We start from the raw sequence: 18,328 nt of genomic DNA on the forward strand, positions 1-18,328 counted from the left end.
GTTTAATATGCTCTTATGAACTGTGGGTGATCTGAAAGAGTATCAATGTGCACGTCCCTTGAACCTTCAACATTTAATGTTTAGCTTTGTTTAAAAAAAATAAAAATGCTTTATTTTCTGACCAGCATGACACCTTAGAATAAAGAAAATAATAATATAATAAATAATAAAGTTTTATAATGTGTGTTATACTGTAGCTTGTGTTTGAAGTTATTCCATTTTGTCAGGTTGTGACATACAATATGATACAAATTTCAAACAGTCTTTATCATTCAAGTGCTCTTCAGAGTTTTTGACCAAAGTTAAATAATGTTTATTTTAGATGGCCTTTCCGCAATGGAATCTATTGCTTGTGCCCTATATGGGAACGTCATGAGGATGTGAGTATGACAGTGTGTATGCTTCTCTTGGCCTTTGAGAACTTGTGCTCTCTCTTTCTTTCTTTTTTCTCTCTCTATCTCTCTGCTCTCTATGTTTAAGACATATTCTCAGAATCAAGAAATAATCTTACTTTTTATGAGTGGCATTGCCAGTGCAAAGATCATATCTGAAGTTGTTTAATGTGAGGAGGTGATTGGTCTGCATGGATGTGGAAGAAGTTGATGTGTGAGCCAGTAGTGAATCCCTCCCTAGCTAACAGCCAGAGATGGCCATGGTCTATACAAACAGAGCCCCAGCCAATGGTAGATGAGCGGTAGAACCCAGATGACAGCTACTTAGATGTGAGTCGTTCTTTCCTCCACCCAGGGGACAAAGCTATTAAGATCTATCTGTGTAGCTCAGCAACTTACTGATGAAGTAGCAAATGTCACAGCGCCCTGCTAATAACACCTATAGAACAATTAGTAAACAAATACTGGCTAAGTCTTCACAGGAGAAAAGCAGAGGTCAGCTGCTTCTAGCCACTAGCAGAGAAAGCATTGATTTGATTTGATGACTTCGATACGTTTTATTGGTTTTTGCTGAAAGTGCTGTTGTGTCTCGGCCAATAGACTCAGCTCCACTCTTCCAAATTCATTTCAGCAGACACAACAGGACTTCCAGCAGCCTATGCCGTTGGCTCACGTTTGTTTCTATTCAGCTTCATTATTAAAGGTGTTTGTGCATTTTGGGATTGTGTTTCAATCAAGCGTAGCCCTTTAGGGTGCTTCCTTAGTCATAGTGCCGATCTTATTTGCAAACAATACATTATTTTGACATGACCAGTTCTGCAGTGTTTTGAGTTTAAAGAATTCACAACGTGATGTGAGGAAAATATGTTCAAGGTGCAAGCTTCATGATCAGAGCCCAAGAATATCTATTGTTCAATATTAATATGGTAAATTTAGTTATTTGGAAAAATTAAAAGGAAGCTGCCATGGGCAGAAACACAATTAACCCAATCTAGAATGTCCCTTCTTGATTTTTATGAAAAATCATTAAACTCCACTGCATCAAATTATCTTGCAGTGGAGTTTAATGAAATACTATTTGTCTTTGTTTTAATAAAAGCATGGAAGTCCAAGTCCCCTAACTGAGGGTTTATCTTCCACTGGATAAATCACAGGAAAACCAATTAGTTTTGCTTGTGGACATTCATTGAACCCTCACGTGATTAGATTTAGAAGTGTTGAAATGAAACAACTATAAAGACTGTTCTCTGTCCATTTGAAGCTTAATGCATGTCCAGCATATACTAACTGTTCTATGAATTGTTGAATTTTATGAATCTCAACTATAAAGTGCTTATCACATGCTGGTAAATGGTTATTCCAAGTGAACCTGTTCTTCTGCCAGAATCCAAATCTTGTACAGCAACATTCAGTTACCACATTTTCACCTGGCCAAAACTAGACAAATTTTTCAAAGTGGTACAAGGAGTTTTAATCAGCTTTTTTTGCCATTTCACACAAAACCTCAACAATACCGAAACCGTTTTTAAAAAAAGACTTTCACATAAATTATGCTGTTAGATAGCTAGTGCAGACCTTGATCGACCACTGATATTGTCACAAGCTTAATATTACTGCCTCTGATTACAGATTATTTTATGAGAGCCAATATAATAGGATAAATTGGGCATACTTTGGGCTATATTTTAACAAGCTAAGCGCATGGTCTAAAGCGCATGGCGCAAGTGCATTTAGGGCATGTCCAAATGCACTTTTGCTAGTTTAACGGCGGATAATCTGAGCGCAAAGTAAGTAAGGCGCATGGTTCAAAGGGGTTGTACTTAGTCTCTTAATTAATCATAGGTGTGTTTTGGGCGTAAAATGAAATAAACCAATCAAAGTGTCATCTCCCATTCTCTTTCAAAGCCAGGTGCGCTTGCACCTTGGCGGATTGCTATTATAATGGCGGATTTGCCAAGTAGTAGGAAAGAACGCTTCTCTGCAGAGGAAACGGATGTATTTTTTTTATAGATCGCGCATTGTGCACCTGCCTATGTAGGCGCATATTACTATCTTAATAATGCGCCCTTAAAATAACAGTAAAATACTGCGCCATTGACTTAAGACCAGATTTTTGTTGGTCAATCGCGCAATCGCTTCCCGCTGCCTCAACATAGCAATGTGCCAACAATGCGCCTGACCACACCTCATTTTAAGACCAACACGCCCATGGGTGCTCAGGTGGGCGCAAGCACATTTTCTATTTAAACAACGTAGGCGCTGGACGGTAAAATGACAACTGCGTCGGTCTGAAACTAGCAAAGACACTTGCGTTGCACTTGGTGCCGCTTTGCACCGAGTGTAAGACAGAGCCCCCTATGTTGGAGTGCCAATGACACTGGATTCATCAATAAAAGATTAAAGTGATTGCTTGATGTTGACATATATGCCCAAAATAATATGATTTTGTTTCATGTTTCTGGTGAAAAACTGGACAAATTCTATTCTGCCCAAGTGAAAACCAGACAAGCGGTAAACCTACATTCATTTCCATGCAGTCACTGATGTACAAACCGACAGGCACTGATGTATAAATTCCACATGCTCAGTACAACCTAATATTACAGTCAAAAACTGCTGAAAATACACTGCATGTGTGTAGAGCCATAAATAATTTTTTAATTGATTTGCTAATTGTACATTGCAAATCTCCGTCTTCAACGAATACGTTTTTTGAGCTCATATACTGACAAAGTGTAAAAATAAAAACGCCCATGGGCACAAAGAAATTAATAAATAGTGCCGGAAGGTACAACAGTCAAAGATAGTTCCCGTGTAGATTCAATACCAGACTGTGGGGCTCATCAACAAAATGGTGCCTGAATAGGATGAGCCACCCAGAATTGTCCCAATGATTGCTCATTTAAGCTGCAGGGTTGTTTTTTAAAGGCACTTCGCCATAATAATATAAAAATAAAAAAACAGCATAAAAAACTGAACTGAATGTATGTTGCAGACTACCAGAGCCATGTTAGCTGAGTAAGCCACACTCCCCTAAACGTTCAATTTTTAGGCTGCAACATAGTTATCGTTATACATTTTTTATAACAGATTCAGTCCCCCCCATCCATCCAAGGTTGCTTGTTTTGGGCTTCTTTTGACAGCATTGGTAGCTCATATTTATATTTCTCTCACTGGACTTGGCAAAACTGTTGTATAGGCCTACTAAGGATTTTGTGTTTTTTTGTTAGCCTATTGAAATGTTTTATGGTAATAATACTTTTATTTAAAGTATTCTGTAATTCTGTCTGTTTTGTGGTTTGAAGAGACCGTTGCTTGTATGGAGCATGGGAAGACTATATTTCTGACTATATTACTGTGACAATTGTCTGTGTGTGTTTTACCTAGTAAATGTATTTGTTTGAGCTCAATTACTTGCCAAACCGGTGCAAAATCTGTTGCCCATGCAAAATCCATTTCCTCAAGCAAAACCTGTTGCCTTCCACTTCTGGTCCGGTACGGGAACTGATGTCATTTGTACGTATCAACCTTCATTGGAAACAACGCAAAGCATACATAACTATGTAACTATTCACATAGGATCTTGGTTGGACAGTCTTACCATTATGAGTCAGTAATCACACAAAAACCTGACAATCGCAAGCTCATGGCGAGGTACACCGACAAATAATTAGAGAGAGATAGCAAATCATATTTTACTGTATGTTGTTAGTGTAGGCTATGATTAAATTGGCCAAAATAATAAAAGGCGCTAATTCAATGTTCACGGTACAAGGAAACATAATGTTAATATGTCAGGCCTAGCTACTATGGGAAATGTTAGTATAGGACTACAATTTTGCGAATCAATTTAGCTGAGCTATTAAGAGAATTTTATAACAGTACCAGCTTCACACGCTGTCCTGGATTTAGCTACCTAAAAAGGTGTAGCCAATCCCTGAGTATGAGCCTGAACAATGGGTACAGTTGTAAGCAGCACAAACTGGCATTTTGATAAAATGGCTTAGTCTGCATATCACAAATGTACCAACACTGAACAGTGTTAATGGAATAACTGTGATTAACGTTAGCTGACATGCAGCAGTATTCTTAACCAATCAGGATATTAAATAATATTGCCTTTGAAAGAACAGGAAAATGAACACTTGACAGGCTGTTATTTTAATTGATATCAAGGAAAAACTATTCCAAGGCACTCTTCTTAAGTTTTAAAAGGCTTCTTATTAATATTTCAGCATGCCATAGGGAAACATGAAGGAAGCCAATGCATTTCAGCCTTAGCCTATAGGTTTTATAATCCTGCAGGACAAATTAATTAAACAATTAATTCGTTTGTTTGTTCCTCAAAGGCAACATCTGGCAGGACCGGAATTATGACAGCAAACAGCATAAAAAAGGCAATTGATCCAACGCAGTTTTTCTTTCTGCCTAATTTCAATCTTCATTATCAAGGCTCACCAAAATATTCTGCGATCTTCAGCTTAATCATAATCTTTTTAATATATTATTGGACATAAAATGAATCCGTCCTCAATGTGAAGCTTAGGCAACTGATTTAAAACTGAAGAATTATTCAATTTATATCACTCAACTTAAAACATTTATTTAACATCAATATTTTAGTGCTAGTATTTTCTTTTTGCTGTGAAAAAAGAATGGAGCCCAATGGGGAAACTGGCTTTTTGAGCGAAAATCATTAGCGGGCGACATTACATCCGGTGCTGAGGTTGAGAACCGAAAGCTGACCCCTTGGACCAGAAGAATAAGGTAACAGGTTTTGCAGGTTTTCTCTCCAGTGGCCATCAATTCTACCTCTTCTTCTTCCTCGATTGTCTTCTAGTTGTAGTAGCTGTCTTGTTTCAAACTTATATGGGCGTGGACCTTGGCCATCATAATTTAAAGGAACATCTTCTTGTTCGTCCTGCTAATTAATGTTGGAGCTGCTACTAGCTATGTGGTTGTAAGCAAATGCGTAGTGTGTAGTTTTCATTCGTTATGTCAATCAACTGGCAAGATGGAACATACAGGATACTCAGCTGAGAAAGATGTCACGAGATGCATATTCATTCAAATACACACATACAAAATGGAATTAGCTGTTTTATGTATCTATCTCAGTGGAATAAAATGGTATTAATCTGTCTGTCCACTTGTAATAGATGGGTAATTTTTATAGATATTGATTATATGGTATCAGCAATGACTTGTGTCATTTAGTTGAAATAAATGGCTTGATATTTTAAAATCACAGCTCATCTTGATTACATGTAGCTAGACACATTTACACACATATAAGGACTGACATTGTTGACTTAAAAAAAGAAGAAACCTTTACAATATTAATGGATTTCTGAATATTCCTAAGCCATTATTGCTAGCTACCTGTGGTGAACTTGCCATTGTTCACCTTGGGATATGTCACACCAAACCACGCCACACCACCACAACTGAGAGTAATTACTACAGTTACGTGTTAAATAACACCGTTTTGGGGGTCTTTACCTGCCAAATTCTCTTTAAGGTCTTACCTTTTCATCATCCTCGGTGAACAGCGCACCGCCTGGGTCTTTGTTGATTGCCTGAGCAACGCCAATGACCTCCCCATCACTGTTCCGAATGGGCATGCACAGCAGCGACTTGGTCTTGTAGCCGGTCAGCTTGTCAATCTCATCGCTGAAGCGCCGGTCCTGCAACCAACCGAGACAGAACATCTAGCAGATGCATCCATAGCTGACCAACACCAGCCCACAATCCACAGGACACGCACACAGGCCTAATACCCTCACCTAAACCTCTTTCGGTTTCCTAAGAATACCTGTCATGAATTATGGGACCTTTAATTTTCTTTTTGCATTTTAAACAAATGGTAAGTGATAGCTGACCATTGTACTTCTCTGGAAATATGTTATTGTAACATGCTGTAGAAAATAGATGTTTGTATCAAGCTTGGGAAATCAACCCAAGGTAATTTGTTTGAGCAAGAACAAGCTTTGCCTTTATGGAGCCTTCCCAGGTTGAGATTACTGTGAAAGTCAAAGGGCTCATAATAAGTGTTACTGAGACAATTAGTTTTTTAGCAAATCAGGTTTTGTGCGATGCAGCACTTCATCCAACAATGTTGCTCAATCCATAAGTGATTATTATGGGACAAATAATTCAACATGCCAGATAAACTGCTATTAATTCACTGAAGTGCCTCTTACCTATTATGCTAACAGCAATAGCCTTCTGCAGCTTCCTCTTTCAAAGCTAGGCAACACTGAGCTTGGATGAGAGATCTTTTAAGAGGGCGACAATGCTGCTCTGTGGTGCTGAAGGTCCTCCTCATTCTAATTAAGTAAAATCAAATGTCCCTGTACAGTTGTTAAAACATAGTGCTGTAGGAGGTCGTTTTTTTAAATGAGACTTATTCCTGACACACTCTAGTAATCCTGTGAAAAATCCTGTCATTTACATTACAAATAACCATGGTGTGAACATTGGATTTCTCAACAAAAAATATGGAATAAACAGGGCAGGCAAAATAACTGAAAATTCTGTACAACCAGCAAAATTAGTAATAATTATTGACTGCATTTCTACTGAATATTTATGATCTTAAAGTGATTTAGTTAGCATGTGGTTGTTCCAATGACCTTCGGTATGCACTTATTGTAGGTCACTTTGGATAAAAGGGTCTGCCAAATAAATATAAATTTAATGCCTTTACAGTGAAGGGGAGAAGCTCACTCATCAGTGTTAGTGTGCAGCACTCCCTCCCTCCTATAAATACTAGAAATACCTGAGGTCGAGAGAGAGGAAAGTACTTTGCCATTTAACTCAGGGATGACCAGATGACCAACTTGATCTTGCCACATTGGTAATTTTGCTTGGACACTGAGGAACCCTCCCTTGCCGTTGTGAAAAGTGCCACGGGAACTATATGAACATAGAGAGTCAGGACCTTGGTACAGTAAACTTCCATCTCCTACAGCACAGTGTCCCCATCACTGGCATTTTTTTATTTGGTCCAGAGGAAAGACACCCCCTACTGGCCCACCAACATTACTTCCAACAACAACTCCCCTTTCCCAGATCTCCCATCCAAATACTAACAAGGCCCACACCTGCCTAGCTTCAGCCATCTGACTGGAGCAGGGGGTTTTCAGGTATGGCTACTGGCTCTATGGTGCTAAGACAGTGTTAATTGAATAACTGAATTTATGTTCACAGTCTCCAAAGTAAGCCAGCATAAGCAAAAACGGAAATCATGTATGACTGCCATTGTGCGCCTGTACTCATGTAGAAACCAGTACACTGTGACACTGTACTGCAGGAGGCTGCACCACAGGCCTGCCAAACAATGTTTCTGGAGATCTGCTGTCTTGTAGGTTTTTGTTTCAACCATAATTTGGTACTCCTGATACTGCTGATTAGCAGCTCAACAAGATCTCTAGCTGTTGAATTAGGTGCGCTTAGGATTGGAGTGAAAACCTACAGGACAGAAGATCTCATGGAACAGGGTTGGGGAGTGCTGCTGTAGCATAAGTCTCATTTCAGGTGAGTGTGTCTGGACTGGGGGTGGGGGTGTGGTTGAGGGGGTTGTAGTGGTTGGGGAGGGGCACCGCATGTCAAATGTTGGATTGTTTCCCAGTTCACAACCCTGCATTGCTATGTCTATAGTGTAAATAAAATAGTTGGGGATGTAAACCTGGTTTCAGATGAACATATTAACCCGGACTTCTAATTATCAGGTTGTGTTGCATAGTACACAGAGCAACAGAGCAGCAGCTGGGGTGTTATGGCACCAAATGATTCCTGTACATCGTCCAACTTGGGTTGTGGAGACACTGTTCATTAGTGGCAGAGGTGAGTTACATCCCTGATATGTTGAGATTCCTGGGTGAACCATGCTATGTAAAACAAGTCATTTTTCATATGAAGATTCGTCATGCACATTATCAGATATCTGTTAACTAAACATTAAAAATGTGGATAGCTATATATTTGTCCTGTATAAAAGTGGATATCTATTTGAGTTTAACATTTAGGCATTCACTTGCATAAGTAAATTGATTAATATGGTTTTCTCACTCGGTCAATAACAATTCCACAATGCCATTGTATCACCATAGAGCCAGGCAGTTTGGGGAACGGTCTGCCTCTTATATAATGGCAGTGAATTACATCTCAATAAATTCCATTAGGGATAGTGAAAGCAAAATGAACCAAAATGCAGAAAGGTGACATTTGCAGCCCTTCAGGTTAAGGGCATGCCCAAAAGATTTTATGAGACGGCCGCTATAGAGATTCCTCAGATTCAGCATTCATGTGTGCCATTTCTGTTGTTAATGCTGCTTAATCTTATTTTATATAATTAATCACATGCATTGTCCATGTTTGCTCCCTCATTTTTTTAAATTTAAATTCTAAATTATTTTCAAATGCTATAAATGTTGTCTCTGCAGTAGCTACATGGTAGTTTTTTGGATCTGCAAGTCTCTGGGAAAATTTCAGGGAACATATGGAGCGCATATTAAAGCAAATTGATAATGACAGTTGTGCCAGGAGTAAAATAATTATTCTATATGACTGATAGTTATTAAACACAAGTGAAAAATAAAATGAAGTAAAATGAGTATTTCATGCAAAATAGAAATAGTTCATGTTAAATAAATATGTGTTAGATGGAAGGAATTATATATATATATATATATAAACAACGGGAGAATCAGAACTGTAGTAATGGGTGTATATTCCTTCCACACAAATACCTGCGGCTGAATCTAGGCAGAACATTCCATTTCATAAGTGTTCCATTATTTAATCTTTCAATATTTTGTAAGAAACATCTGTTGCGTGTCTGTATGATCCATGAAACATGACGCATTATACTAAAGAAGTCTTAATAAATAGCCTACACAAGTCACCTTATATTCGAACGTGTATGGATATTCGCCTCGCCGTGCAAAACACAAATAAGCATACGTCTAGTGTAATGTACAGGGGTGGTAATCGAACAATCAGAAATGTTATTCTAAGTAGAAGTGAGCTATTAAAAAACGCAGCGGAGAGTCGCGTTTACGCACATACCACACTTCATATACCTAGTTGGCAATACACGATACACCTTAAGTGTTCATCTTCACGCTAAGGAACTTTCACGAATTAATATGATATTACATCGAATAGCTTACTATAAAATGAGAGCCTTGTTGTATCTTTAATACTGTTCGTCTTTAACAACCGTACTGAATTCCAAAGCTTGAGTTGTTTACTAATTAGGCAGCCTATTGAACGATAATAAACGTTCACCCCTTTCGTACTCAGAACACTGAATGATGATTATGTGTATATACAAAAATTTCCCAACGTAAACTGAAACCAGTGACCTGCAGAGTGCAATTTCATTTAGGGAGCAACCTATTTGACATGCTGTAGCTATACTCTGACATACTTTTCTCACTTGTGGGCTACCTACATTTTAAACACATTTAGGTTGGTTTCATTTGCGATATTAATAATAGACTATACTAGAATAATAGCTACTTACAAGTGCTTCTAACTGTAAAATAATAACAGACGCATCAACATGAGAACAACAACAACAACAACAACGATAATAATAATAATAATAATAATAATAATAATAATAATAAAATTCGAAATTATTATTATCATCAACACAATAATCATAGCCGTCAGGAGGATTAGTATTAGTATATGTAGTACCACAATGAGCAGATGTTTTCAAAAAATGTATAGGTGGTAGCAGTAGTAAAGGAAATTGTACGTCCCAGCACTGTATTATTGCGCAAAACGTTATATAACCAAACACACCTGATAAGCATCTGGGATATTAACAGTCTCTCCGTGTTCAGCAACGTATCCAATAATTCCTTTTCCCCATGGCACCTGTACCTCATCCGAGTTATTGAAAGAAGGCAATACTGTAGTGCCCGCGTGAACATCAAAGAATTTTGACACCAAAGTCTTCTTGTTCGTGGTGCCCTCCACTAAAAACAAAGAACAGCGGTCTGCGTCCACCATAATACAAACAAACACGAGAATTTTGTAGCTGAGGCTAGTTAAATCCAAATCGTTAGATATGTCTTTTACTAGCTCCAGGAAAAATTCCCTTTCATTGTGTTCTTTAAGATAATATTTGAAATCTACGGCCGTCGATGGGTACTGAGGTATGTTAACTCTGGATTCCAGGAGAGCGCTTAAAATGTGAGCAGTAGTTGGAGGAAGTGAGCTGGCTTTTCGCAACAAAGCTCTTCTCCTCATACTTGTCAAAGGCTCTTGTGCCCTGGAATTGACGTGTTCATCATATGTCCTGTTCGCGTTAATGGCCTTGGACCTGGCAAAAGTTTTCCTCAGTTCCTTCTGCGAGGCTCGTCTCTGCAACCCGTCGCCCTTACTCGCCCAGCTATCTTTGCTGCCATGGGACTTGTCCGAATCCGCGGCGGCGTTTACTTGAGTTTTGTTTGCCTGGTGATTCTTGAGCCATTTCTCCACCATGCTGTGTTTTCCTTTCCTGTTGAGATAGTCTTCAAATAGTTCAGGATGTTTGTCAAGAAAACTTTCTACATCAGAAAAGTCCATACTTGGAACTGCCATGTCTGCGATTTTGACGGTCCCCAACGAACCAAACTACTGTGCTCGCGCGGTAAATGAACATTTAAAATAGAAAACAGGAGAATAGCAGAATATTGGAATCGACTCATAAGGAAAAACATTAAAACCATCCATTCAGATATAACTTCATAATCTCGAAACCATGTAATTATTATAGATATATAGCGAATAATATTGTAATTCTACAGAAAAGCAACATAGCAATTGTATTTTCCATCTTCTTCCACATACTTTGTAGATTCTCAAATCCAATCTTTAGTGTATGAGCAATTGACAGTCCCGTGCTCACCTCGAAGTTGCGCCTCTTCGTGTAGCCACTGTTACTGCGCAGCTGAGCTGGACCAGTGAGGAAGCGAGAGTGAGTCCTCCCTAGAGCACTAGTGACGTCGGCTGTCACTGTAGGTTAGCTTTTCACACGCTCGCCTTCGTCATTTCAACATTCATTCGCCTCGTACTGAACAGTTCTGCATTTATAGAAATTCTGGATTTGCAGCTGCGATCCGCGTTATGTAAGGGAGGGCTAAATCGGTTTTATTGTAGGCTACAGTGGCTTTTACAGACAGTCCCAGACGATGGAATAATTCGTAGGCTACATAATGCAACGAGATACCTTAGCTCGGTCAGTTCGTTTAACTAAATTACTTTCACATGATAGAAGAAACTATTAGGTCGAGCGTTATATATTGTGAATTGCGAATAAGTGGATACATATGTAAGCTATGCCAGTACACTGTTTGTAAGGCCAAGTGCGATATAATTGTAGGCTAATGTAAAGAAAGTAAATTAATCGTTCCATCGTTTGCTGTAGGATGTAATTATAGTCGTCTTCCAGCAGGGTAACATTGAGTAGCCAACGATGCCAGTCTTGTGCACCAACAGCTGTGCAAGCGATTTGCATTTTTCTTTGCCACATCACCTTTTCGTATCTGTCGTCATGACCAGCTCTGGGGTGTTGTATATTTTAAAGTAACATGGTTTTAAATATACTTTAAAAACCTGGAGAACCATGTTGATAACCTCAAGAAACATTCCAGTAGTTTACAGCATCATCACCACCACGTTTTTATGCATTATTCGTTTACTAGAAGAACCATTAAGATTAATCACCGTGCACATATTTAGGCCTACATAAATACATCTGTTGTCATGGTTCGTATATTCGTATATAAACGCAAATTATCCTGGATCATGTGTCACTCATGAAATCGGATAATCCGCTCTGGGCCTTTCTTTGAGTGAGAAGATTGTAGTGGCCTCTGTCGGTGGTCTCCAGAATAGACAAAATAAGAAACTGTTCGACTGTTGTTGGTTCAAACATGCTTCCAGCCCTTAACCTTTTAAAATAAAAACTGCTTTGGCCCCCGAAATATCAACGAATGTCGCGCAACCTATGCTATTAAAAGGGTTGCCTATTAGAATATGTGAAAGGGTTGCCTATGTTATGTAAAAAGGGTAGGTATAATAAGCTAAAGCTTCAGCCTACACCTGTTCGGTCAATATTTTTGTTTTCCTTTTAATTTAATGCCTTATTGTTATTTATTATTTTCTATGTGCATTCTTTTTGGAAAATTGTTAATAAGGACCGAAATAAATTACTACTACTACTACTACTACTACTACTAGCCTACTACTATTATCTGACAGGATTTCTCTGGTTAAACTTCCATGGTTTACATAGGCGTAGAAGTTAACCATGGTTGTCATATTCTAGAGGAAATGGAAAACAACGATTTTGGTTCAATGATAGTATCCGACTGGGTGTAACCGAATTGTGATGCTCTATTCATATGCTTAATGTTATTACCGTTCTGTGAACAAGTTTTCATTGGAATTTAAAAATTGCTAATGGTTCTTGAAAATGTCTTCAATGGTTATTTAATCGGTGAAATACACCATAAACGCCTGCCTACATAGCCTTTCAAAATTATGAATTTTAAAATTAAAAACCTATAGCGTATGTTCACGCTTAGATTTTTGCATAGACCAGACCACTGTAGCCTAAGTGCGGGCTATGGTGTTAGCCAGACATAATTTAAAAAAATAAAATAAATGTAATTGTTGCATTTTGTTTCAAAAATGTTTTTATAGTTTTGTTTTGGAGATTTCAAATAGTTAAGCAACTGGTACATGTTTGGTAAATAGGTCCATTTGTCAATTGCTACAAAAATAAGTTGCGTTACATTTTCCCACTAGGGGGAACTATTCTCCACAATTAATAAGATATTCGTTTTGAAAAAAGCATTCGACAAAGTCGTGTGCTGCGTGCCACATTACAAATGATATGTGATATGATAACTTGAAACAGTGAAGACTCTAGTTAGTTAAAAGAAACACGTCACTCAAACAAGGTCGTCGACGGGAAGATTTTGGTTTATTGGGGGACAAGTTGAGGCAAATCGCAAAAAAAAAAAAAAAAAAATTGTAGTGCACGTTGATACATGCTCGTCTGATGAAATAGCAGCAACACATTACTTAATCTCAACCAACTCACGCATGTATTTTTATCCCACTCCCACTGACGGCAACCTAATGGAAGAGACACATTCGTGTATCGTTGTGAATGTCGAACACAGCATGCTACATGCACTGAAAGCAAACTTGTCTTTTTTTTGTTTTACTTTCGTTATGTAGCTCAGTCATGCGATTCCCTGCAATAGTAGTCACCAAGAACAAGGAAGTTACGGCTACATGATATATGGAGATACGTGTGGCTAAATAGAATAAATGCGAATTAAGCCAGCTGTCGTCCACTACCAAGCCGCCCTAATTCATATACTGAACGTGTTAGCGACATAAATTCCTTATTTTTCCTATTTAAATTGTTTATAATCACACATGCATGCGCAAAACTAGATAGCCCAAACTTGAAGGAACAAGTAGAAAATTATACATCTTAATAAGTGCAATTAAATATGTTACGCCACATTTTCCCATGGCAGATACTTGGGACACTGTCCATTTTAAGGCATTCAACTTCATTGTCTTATGCAAGGGTCCTAAAGTCCGATTAATTCCCACAGGTACCAACCAGATGTAATTCCAGTGAAACTACATGGTTATTGCAAGCTTGTGTAGTCAGTCATGTAAACACATACAAAAATTAAATAAACAAATTACAGTTTCAATCAGTTTTAATGAGAAGATTCCTTAATACACAACAACCAGTGTTTTTAACCAATCTTCAACAAATGCCTTCTGGAATATTTAACCGCCAGTACAGTGACCAATTTCATTTTTAATACACCTGTGAAACCAGGGGATACACTTACTCATTCAACATGGAAGACAACTCAGGACCTGCAATAACCACCCTAACTGTTCAACCAAATATAATTAACCAGGTTTCAAATTAAGTACTGTATTCCGTAAAATGAAGTTTACATTCTTCATTTAGACAGATGCAAGGTGTGACATGTCATTTTTTAAAGTCTTCACATTCTTAAATGATCAAAACAGTTTTGTAGTTTTTTTTTCTTAAAATAATTTTACAATGACATCACATAAGTGTACTTTACAGATAAGTTAAAATAATCTTAGCATAATCTAAGATGTTGCAGACTTCAAATATGCAACTAGGTCAGCACGTTCCCCCTTCTTCTTGATGCCGGCAAAGATCATCTTTGTTCCAGGAATGTATTTTTTGGGGTTTTCCAAGTACTCCATAAGCGTGGCATCTCCCCAGACAATACCTACAATAAACAATAAGAAAGAACTTAAACTAAGTGCTATTCAGTTGATTTTTTTTTCGTGAATGAAATGTAGCCTATACATAACGAGTTCGACCTAGCGTCATGTCTCGATTGGCAAGTTCCGTTACCTTTGCTCTTGTTGGCGTCGGTGTACGAAAAGCCTTCAGCCTGGCCCGTCTTGCGTCCGAACAGGCCCCAAAGGTTTGGACCAACCTTGTGCTTTCCACCTTCCTCGACAGTGTGACACTGTGCACACTTCTGGACAAACACCTTCTTTCCTTTCGCAACGTCACCCATTTTTCCTGGAAATGTTAATTACAAATCATCTGTCTGAAGCAAAGTTACACAACTTAATTTTATCCCCAAAACGGAACGCATTTCCTCATTGGAAGTAGCTATATAAGGTACAACCTGCAGGCAGTGGGCACGTACTTAATACGCTCGTTTCCTGAATTACAGAATGCTCGAACGAGTCCTATGCTATTCTGCTTACACTAGGTAAAACTCGCAGAATAGGATCATTCACTCGAGTACACTTCAACAAATCTTTTTTTTTAGATAATAAAATGCCTAACGTTAGCTAAGCAGTTAGATAGCTAGGCAGTCACTATCGTTACGAGTGGAGGCGATGCCGGTTCCCAGAGTAAGGTCAGGCAAGGACACAGTCCCGACTTCCGTGTTAATAAGGCGGCCCCGTCTGCCCAAGATATCTCTACGCCATATTAATGTCATATTTAATTGCATTATAAAGTCTAAATGAATCTTTAACAGGATAGCAAGCGTGTGTGGCATTGAATTAACATTATAGTCGAATTTCATGGTAACCAGAAATTTTCAGGACAGTCAGTGAGGCTAGAATTGAATCGGTTTGATCAGACGTCTTGGAAATTGTTCACGCAATCCTGGCTGTTCAGCTTCAGCTCGTTAGCTAGATGGCGAGCAATACCGTGAATATAACGTTACTGTATTGTTACATCATAATTTGAAGTAGACCGTCCACTAACACTTGACCATGCAGCCAAACCAATTACAAACAGTCTAGTCACATTGTTATTAGTTATCTTACTTTAGCTACACCCATAAGTTAGCTTTTAACGTTAGACAACGACATGCCGCCACTGTCCAGTCAGCACCGGCGAATATTCTAGCTAAAGCACATCATCTTAGCATGCTAGCTAACCGGCTACATAAACGGTTTTGATTGATAAAAATGAAATAACTTAGGTAAAAGGAATACAAAATGAATCTTACCTTTTTAACAAATGAGATTGTCTTTTTTGAACCAACTTAACTAGCCGGCTACTTCAGCTAATACCCTCTCTCGGCAGCCACAAATACGTATCTTCAGCGAATAAGAAGGTCACGCAATTTACAGGCACCGGTAAAATACGTCACAATCAGGCGGTACCTAGTCACGTGCCAAATTTCATCACGACTATGATGACGACATCTAATGCAGTAGTAGAAAGGAGTCATATCAGTTCGATAGGTGAGGTTAATCGCCTTCAGCAGAGACCGTTATCTTTGCTATATTTGCCTTTGGGACAACGTCCTCAGAATAGGGTGAAGAAAAGGTCATTGAAGGACATTGCGTATGTGTCGTATTCAAGGAACACCTACTACGACGTAGAGTAGGCTACGTTGTAAACAATTGAACTAGCAACCTGGCTAACTGTCACCAAATGCCAATGTATCTTTCTCTGTCGTAGTTCATATGAGGTAGCCGGTAATGTGGATTGCATCGGCGTATATTCGGTTTCGAGGAGGCATCACGTTTGCAGGCATTCTTTGTTGGCAAACTGCGGTTCCTGGAACTGTTATGGAATGTTCTGGAAATTGATTGTTACCAACAATACTCCCCTGAATCAATGCCGTCTTAATTTAATCCATTTTATAATAAGGCTGTAACGTAACAAAATTTGGGAAAAGTGAAGGGGTTGGAATACTTTCCAGCGATGGGAAACTTGTTGGAGATTATCTGTGTACCAGAATTCTGCCACTAGTTGATGTGGATTTTCTGAAATAAACAGTAGGACATGTAAATTATAAGGTGCTTTGCTTTATTTATTTAACATTTTTATGTGAATTCATGTGTACTATAACACGTCATATGTCTGATACTTTACACTTGATGGTACAACTTGTGCCTTTCAAATACAGTCATCATCCATGTCTCTGCTATGTGTTGCCACGAAGTTATAAGACTCTATTAAAGAGCAAAATATATTGGGACACTGACACAATTTTGTTGTTTAACTGTTCTCTAGCACAGTGGATTTTAAATAAAGCATGGGTATGAGGTTAATGTGGAGACTGTCAGTTTTAATTTGAGGGTACCTATATCAATATCAGGTGATCCATGTAGGAATTACTGTTCTTTTTATACATAGCCCCCCGCATCCTTTTAAAGAATGACTTACCTGGTCATTTTATTCTTGAGGCTTACCAGTGGTTTACATCTCGCAGTAAACCCTCTGAGGTCATGCTGGTGTTGACTTCTCTTTATTTTTGTCTTTGACACACTATGCTTACATCCTGGTAAGTGTTTTTGATCTGTTTGACTGTTGAAAAGGGATTTTTCTTCACAATTGAAAGTATTATTCAGTCATCCACTACAGTGGTCTTCCATGGTGTACCAGGTTGTTTGCTATTGCTGAGCTCACCAGTGCATTTTTGTTTCTTAACAATATGCAAAATATCTGATTTTGACACACCCTGTATTTTGGCTATGTCTCTGACATATTCTGATTTTTCCACCCCATCATGATGGCCTACTTTACTTGCACTAACATTTCTTTTGTCCTCATGTTGAGCGACAACAGCAAGACTCCAAATATTCCACACCTAGAATCAACTCTTAATCTATTTTCTTTTAGCGTTCTTGTGCGTGAACATGCAATGATGCCACAACACACAGATTAGCCTACTTTTAGTCCCCCGAAATGTTGAGGCTATATGACAAGGACTGCAATTCCTATATAGTTCTCCTGATATGGATGTGAATACCTGCTAATTAAAGCTGACAGTATGCACCTCTGAAAGTCCGTCTTCATTTGAATTTATTTTTAGTATTTATTATTTCTATTCCTGCATGGATATAAAATCCATGGACTAAATATGAATATAAAATCCACAGTTATACACAAAAACACCAATTTGTCTTGTTTCGACAATTTTAGGTTTGTAATCAAACAATTCACATTTGGTTAAAAGTACATATTCTCTGCTTTGGGTATTTTTATACACTCTGGTTTTACCATGTAGAAATTAATTACAGCACTTTTTATACATATCACCCCATTTCAGGGCTCCTTAATGTGTGGGACATATTAATGTTATGTAAATGAAAGTGGTCATGTTTAGTACATGGTCACATATCCTTTCCAAACAATGACTGCTTGAAGGCTGTGACCCATAGCCATCACCAGGTGCTGAGTATCTTCTCTGGTGATGCTCTGCCAGGTCTGTACTGCAGCCATCTTTAGCTCCAACCTGTTTCGGGGGCTGGTTGGCTTACGTTTTCTCTTCAGCATTAAGAACACACATGTTCAATTGGATTCAGATCAGGTGATTGACTTGAGCTGTCAACAATATTTCAGTTTTTAGCTTCACCTTTGTTGCTTTAGC

General features: G+C 38.4%; 2 protein-coding genes across 3 annotated transcripts in view; both read right to left on the reverse strand.

Annotated features, from left to right (window-relative positions):
- pde11a (phosphodiesterase 11a) overlaps positions 1-11,432 on the reverse strand; it is an 86,574-nt gene extending 75,142 nt beyond the window's left edge. For both annotated transcript variants that reach the window (XM_064327285.1, XM_064327284.1), the window contains exons 1-2: positions 10,212-11,432; positions 5,921-6,079 (exon numbers count right to left, since the gene is read on the reverse strand). In XM_064327285.1, coding sequence (XP_064183355.1) covers positions 5,921-6,079; positions 10,212-10,994 — 942 coding nt within the window. In that variant the 5' untranslated portion in view covers positions 10,995-11,432. The remainder of the gene's footprint in view (positions 1-5,920; positions 6,080-10,211) is intronic.
- Positions 11,433-14,125: 2,693 nt separating this feature from the next.
- On the reverse strand, positions 14,126-16,111 carry LOC135250699 (cytochrome c). Its single transcript, XM_064327286.1, has 3 exons — positions 15,953-16,111; positions 14,830-15,003; positions 14,126-14,701 (listed from the first exon to the last, which is right to left on the reverse strand). The coding sequence occupies exons 2-3, from the start codon at positions 14,996-14,998 to the stop codon at positions 14,556-14,558; spliced, it is 315 nt and encodes a 104-aa protein (XP_064183356.1). The 5' UTR covers positions 14,999-15,003; positions 15,953-16,111; the 3' UTR covers positions 14,126-14,555.
- Positions 16,112-18,328: the final 2,217 nt, after the last annotated feature.

This window comes from Anguilla rostrata, chromosome 3 (genome assembly GCF_018555375.3).
Source record: "Anguilla rostrata isolate EN2019 chromosome 3, ASM1855537v3, whole genome shotgun sequence".
Classification (NCBI taxonomy): Eukaryota; Metazoa; Chordata; class Actinopteri; order Anguilliformes; family Anguillidae; genus Anguilla; species Anguilla rostrata.

Coding starts and splice junctions, on each gene's coding strand:
- LOC135250699 (XM_064327286.1), bottom strand. CDS start 14,998: ATGGGTGACGTTGCGAAAGGAAAGAAGGTGTTTGTCCAGAAGTGTGCA. Junction 14,702..14,829: donor CGACGCCAACAAGAGCAAAG/GTAACGGAACTT, acceptor TGTTTATTGTAG/GTATTGTCTGGGGAGATGCC.